This window comes from Pteropus vampyrus, unplaced genomic scaffold (assembly GCF_000151845.1).
Source record: "Pteropus vampyrus isolate Shadow unplaced genomic scaffold, Pvam_2.0 Scaffold16, whole genome shotgun sequence".
Lineage (NCBI taxonomy): Eukaryota > Metazoa > Chordata > Mammalia > Chiroptera > Pteropodidae > Pteropus > Pteropus vampyrus.
In genome coordinates, this window is record NW_011888797.1 from 152,924 (window position 1) to 159,265 (window position 6,342).

General features: G+C 37.8%; 1 protein-coding gene across 1 annotated transcript in view; it reads left to right on the forward strand.

Moving 5' to 3' along the window:
• APAF1 (apoptotic peptidase activating factor 1) overlaps nt 1–6,342 on the forward strand; it is a gene marked incomplete at its 5' end in the record, with an annotated part of 76,048 nt that overhangs the window by 61,088 nt on the left and 8,618 nt on the right. Inside the window, 3 exons of the mRNA XM_023527445.1 lie at nt 1,828–1,953; nt 3,613–3,738; nt 6,294–6,342. Of these exons, the coding sequence (XP_023383213.1) occupies nt 1,828–1,953; nt 3,613–3,738; nt 6,294–6,342 (301 nt within the window). The remainder of the gene's footprint in view (nt 1–1,827; nt 1,954–3,612; nt 3,739–6,293) is intronic.

The window sequence follows — 6,342 nt, forward strand, 5'->3', positions numbered from 1 at the left end:
ACCTTAAAGATGTTTCTGCTGTTTAACATTCACCAGTCAGAAACCAGACCCAGGATGTTGCTAATGTGATACTTGTGATGGTGGCTGGTTTTTCTTAATCTTTTTATTTTTGATATTAAAAAATAGAAGAAAGTTCTGTTGGAGCCTGCCTGATTGCCCACAGCCTGAAGTCTAGCTTCATCGGGACCCTTGGGCTGTTTCGTCAAGAATGTCTCCTCAACCCTTTTTTCCCTGCTGTTCTTCTGTATATATCCTTCATCTATATCTTGTGCTGCCGCCAGATTTGGCACTATGAGCAGGTCCCTGTAATTTTTCCACATTTTTCTGTCTTACTCAAGCATTCATCCCGTGTTTGAAATGACCTCCTCAGTTTATGAATCATACTTCGAACCCATTTCCCAAGCCTACTTTGAATGCACTACATCAAGTCTTCCCTGAGGAATTGCTTTTTTGAGTTCCACAGAACTTTTATCTCTATCGTTAAAGCTCCTATGATTGAGATTTTTTTTGTTTTTTGATTTGTTTGGTATGTCTCATTTTCTTTGCTAGACTCTTAGGTTTCTTTATGCTAGATCCTTGTTTCATATTTGTTTCACGTATAGGTGCTAAGTAAACATTTGTTAAATTCAAGACAAGAATTAATAAGGCTCTAAATACAGCTGCTTTGATTTAGTAATTAAAAATTGTTCTGTACATGGGCATGACACAGAAATAAATTTTTTTTTGTTCACCTGTGTGTCTCACATATGCTTATACGGCTTATTTTGTGCCAGATACTCATATTATTTCAATTTCTTGTCTTCTGCTTGTGCCTCAGGAGTTCTTCCTGGAGCTCCATGTGAAAAATAATGTACTATATCACTTTTTTTTGTCATTTTGGGCATTGCATTAGGGAATAGCTAAGATCTCTGAAGCTTAGAAATTCCATGATCTGTTTTGTAGCTGCTCTGTCACTTGACCTTCCCCAGAAGTAGGGCCAGTATGATTCAGTAGCTTTAGGGGAGCTAAATCTGTAGACTTGCCTAGCTTGTGAGGTTTAGAAATCTGTGAATATGTAATTGGGATAATTTTCTCTGGAAAATTTAATCAGATGGTGAGCTCACTAGCATATTGTGGCTTTTCTCTATCTTCTGGTATAATTAACTGCTCTCTAAGCAACTGAAGAAAACAAATTTTATTTAGGAGGAAAAGTATTTTATTTTGCCCCTAGTCACGTTAATTAACCCGTGGTTTTCTCTTCTTTGTCTGTAAAATGGGGACACCACATTCTTTCTTGGTACTCTTCGTTTTACTAAAATGCCATGCGGGATACAAGACTTTAGACAAGGGAGGGCATCCTCCCCCACCTCTCTAATGGGATATTATGAGAAGACTGTTATAACAGACTTATTTCTTTGATATTCAGGTATGGAATTGGCAATCAGAGGAATATGTCTCTCTGCAAGCCCATCAGGAAACAGTGAAAGACTTTAGGCTCTTGCCAAATTCAAGACTGCTTTCTTGGTCATTTGATGGAACGGTGAAGGTAATTTGAAGCACAGATTTCTTTATAAAAAAGTATTCTAACGTTGCAGTAATTATATTGGAACAGCCAAAAGCAGATGGATGATAAATAACTACTTGAATTTTTAAATTTCTGTTTTCTCATGCTTGTTTTAAGTCTGTTGCAGTCACCTACATCGGCTTTGTGTTTATGAGCATTTGCATGTAAGGGCACTTAAAGAGATCAGAACAACAAAGTGCTAAAGTTCTTGTTTCATAGATCTGTCGTCTTGCTGATTATGCTCAGTAATGCACATGTCAACTTCTGAGTTTTTTTCTTTGCAGATATGGAATGTTACTACTGGAAAAATGGAAAAAGACTTTGTCTGTCACCAGGATACAGTACTTTCTTGTGATGTTTCTCCTGATGCTACCAAGTTTTCATCTACCTCTGCTGACAAGACTGCAAAGGTAGCTCAGTCAGTTGAAATGTGCATGCATAAAACTTTAGTATCGGTTATGTGTTAAGAGCCCAAATAATGTACAAAATGGAATAATAAATGTCTGTCTACATGTCTTCTTATATTTTGTGAATTTTTGGAGGATGCCCATTGGCATTTAGTTGGTGTCAAGCAGATTAAATGAATGACATTGAGGACTTTTGATTTTCGTTAATACTGATTGCTTTTTGTCTGTTACTAATCAAATGCAATCTCTACTGCATATTTTAGGCAATAAAAAGCATTGAAAGGGGTTTACATTTAATTGTACATACACAGTAAGTTTTTATATAATTGATGTAAGTTGATGCTTCTAAAAATCACATTCCGGTGAAGTCATGCTGCCTGGTCGCGGACATCAAATACTCCATTCTCTTCTTTTTTCTCCATCTTTGTTAATGGCATCATTATCAGCCCATCTTCCCAAACTATAAACCTTGGAATTGCCTGGGACTCTATCCTGTCTTTTGTGCCGTGTTGATTACTTCTCAATATCTCTTGGATTCTTCTCCTCTTCTTTGCCCACACCCTTAAGGCCAAATTCTCTTCCTTCATTGGTGGGCCTGCCTCTGGTCCGTGCCTCCTCCACTTTATCCTCTCAACTGCTGTCTGAATCCTCCGCTAAAACACCTCTGTGAACTGATGGTTTTTAAGCCAAATCTCCTAGCCCATTACGGTCTGCTTCTGCTACATTGTTCCCTCTGTGCCAGACTACTTCCATTTCCATCTTTTTGCGTATGCTGTTACCTTTGGCTTGACACAACCTTCTATTCTTTTTTTACCTCCAAGCATTATGACTCATTTTTCCAAACCTAGATTTGATGTCAGCTCTTTAGTGAACCCCTTTCTGTCTCATAGGCAGGATTAGCTGCTTCATCTTCTGTGTTTCCATTACATATTACTCATATTTATTGGAACTTCCTTCATACAACTGTTCACTTAACCAGCCATAAGCTGGCATTCTTGATTAAATTATAAACTTTCCAAGGACAGGGACTGTATCCATTTCATCTTTGTGCCACCTGTTCTTAGCTCACAGTGCTTGGAACATGGTAGTTTTCAGTATACGGTGATGGTGATGGCAGAACCGTGGGGGAGAATGTTAGAAGGAAAAGAACTGCATTTGACTTCCAAGATCATAAAATGGTATAGTGACTAACCTTTAAAGAACACTTGGCAGATGTTAGGCCCTGTGCTAGGAATTTTACTCTGTTATCTCATTTAGTCTTCACACCATAGGTCTATTTTACAGATAAAGAAACTGAAGCTACAGCAGCTGACGTGGGTTGTCCTAGGCCACAAGGAACTAGTAAATAGTGGAGCTGGGACTCACACTGAAGTCTGCTTCACGCCACAGACTGTTTTGAACTGATTTACTGTTCTTCCTTCTAAATCGAAAGTTCAGGACTTTGGTCCTTGAGCTGGCGTTAACTTGGGTAATTAAAGGGAACATCAAAAATGATCAGGGCTTCAAGTTGGAACTTAGGCCTCGCCCAAAAGTTTACGAACTGTTCAATATTAGAACTTCCACATGATTGAATTTAGAGCTAACTAGCTCTAAATGCAGGGTTTGCAGATGCTTATTTCGAATATATTTACTGTTCCTAAAACAATCCTAATTGCCTTCCAGATTTGGAGCTTTGAACTCCTTTCCCCTCTTCATGAATTGAAGGGCCACAAAGGCTGTGTGCGCTGCTCTGTCTTCTCTGTGGACAGTACCCTGCTGGCGACTGGAGATGACAATGGAGAAATCAGGGTAGGGTGTGGCTGGCATGAAAGCACTGCTCTTGTAGCTTGGGCAAGCCCCCTGCACCACAGTGGGGACATTTGTTAAGGTGACAAAGAAACACAGGCCCTGGGGTACTTGTTGGATGAGATGTTCTTTGTTTTGTTTCTTGTGCACGTGTTCACAGCTGCGCTCCACTGCAGAAAAGAATTCATTTTAGAGTTAGAGCGAAGCATTTCCTATGTATGTGAGGGAGCAGATGCCCTAGTTATTTGCAGTTGGTTCTCTGCTGTTAGCTTGAGAATGTGTTATCTTAATTCTTGGACCTGAACCAAAGGTTGGTTTTAGTGGCAGATTTGAGGAAAGTAATTTTGTAAATCATTATCTAGATTATAAATGAATTGCATATTCTGCTCTTTTCAGTACTGAAAGAAAGATCTCTTTAGCCCTATACCCATTAGATAGTCGCAATTTACAGGGTGGCCTGGTGCACAGTCCTCATGGGCTGGCTGCCTCTGATTGTCTGAAAAGGATTGGGCAGTTGATGGGAAAAGTTTGGGCACTGGGAATGGCCGCTAGGGTATCCAGTATATTTGAAGAGTCTTGTTCTTTTTCTTTTTCACAAAGAAGAATTTAAAATTCAAGGAATAGGTATATAATGCAGAAAAATGAGAGAGTATACAGTTTTGCAGGAATAGAGATGTTACCAGACAGGTTTTCCAGGAAGATGAGATTCTCCTGCGTGAGGACTAAGTAACCAACCTTCTCTGTACTATTCCCATACAAGCCATGCATTCCCATACAAGCCTCGTCCGCAGAAGTAGCAGGGCTGCTTTGGGAACATTCATTTTGCTCTAAGTTCTCATCTTGGGTGCAAGGGCCCCTTTACTGGTCATCAGGCAGTGTTTTACTTTTCAGAAACCCTTGAAGGGAAAAATTGCCACTCTTTAAATGAGTGTTATTTAAAAAATTTTCGCCTTTTGGCCTGCAGTAAGACACTCCCCCCACCCATCCCCTTTTCTCTCTCACTCAGGAAAGTACAGTATATTAGAATTCAGTTAGGTGAAAACATTATCAGAAAAGCATTATCATATTCTGCTCTAACTTATTAAATAATTAGAAAACATTTCTTTAACAGATATTTACTGAATGCCTATCATGTGCAATGTACTGATTCTCTTTCAATTATTATTGCAAATTATTGATGACACAGTTTATGACTGGTTTATGTAAGGCACCCGTGTAAAGCAACAGAGAAATTAAGAAAAAACTTGTTTTAAATTATATTGTTATGGTCTATGACCATGCCACCCTGATGTGCCTGATCTCCTCTGACCTCGGAAGCTAAGCAGGGTTGGGACTGGGAAGTGCTTGGATGGGAGACTACCTAGGAAGACCAGGTCCTGTAGGCGTTAAAAAAGAAAAAAAATAGATTGTTATAAATGTGGATGCAAAGGGGGGTTCTCCAAAAAGTAACCTCAGAGTGATCTGATCATAAATTCCTAACTGGGCAGCTCATAGGGGGTATTTATGCCTCAGGCATAAGATTTACCTTTGCCTTAAGCAAGCCCTGTCCATTATTTCTGTGTCTAGGGTTATCACACCTTTGAAATGGCTCTTTTTAGAAGCCACCCTCAAGAGAGCACATGATCTTATTAACTGTCCTGTAATCCAGGCCCCGCCTTGCTTTCTCCCACCTTCATGTAATCTTTCTTAATGCCTTCCTTTAAAAAAGAATAAATAAAAATTAAAAATTGTCTGCAATACATTAACATTTTTTTTCTACCTGATTATTAAAAATGTAGGGAAGCTATTAATTTTTATATATGTATCTTATACCTAGCTGTCTTACTGAGTTCTTTCTAATGAGTTTTCCCATTTTATTCTCTTGGATTTTCTAGGGCTATATTTACAAATGATGATTTAGATATTTTTATGCCTCCATTTCTTTTTCTTATTTTGATGTACATTTCTTTGAAAAATTAGAGTATGCCTTATATATTAAGTGTCAGTGGAAATAAATGGAAATATTAGCACCTGTAAGTATTTGAGTTTATAAGAGTCTAGTGAAATAAAATAATCTTAGAGAGTCTGTGTGTGTGTGTGTGTGTGTGTGTGTGTGTATTTAGAATCTTATTGGGACTTACTGCTTAAAATATTTATACTTTACATGTTTGAATGACATCTGTCAAGATTCTTAGCGGTAAATCTTAGACTAGAATTCTTTGGGGTTTTTTAGGGGTAGTTTATTTGTTAGGCCTTTTTTGTTTATTCCTTGCTTCTCCACATCATTCTCTTTTTATTAAATGAAAAGAATCACTGTATTCTAATCAATTACTCTAAGTCCTTTTTTGTTTTGGGGGGGTATAGTTAATGAGAAATATTCTGAGTAATACATTTGTTTTATCAGTGTTTTTTAAAAATTTGAACAGGAGAGAATGAAATCTAAAAAATCCCTAAAGTATCACTGAACTATAATTACATTTTCAAGAAAGATTTCCAAATACGTTTCAGATGAGATCTGAATAGAATATATAAAACTTCTGCGTCACTCTGTTAATGAATTGTGTATTATGTTTATATAGATATGGAATGCCTCGAACGGTGAGCTTCTTCATTTGTGTGATCCGATTT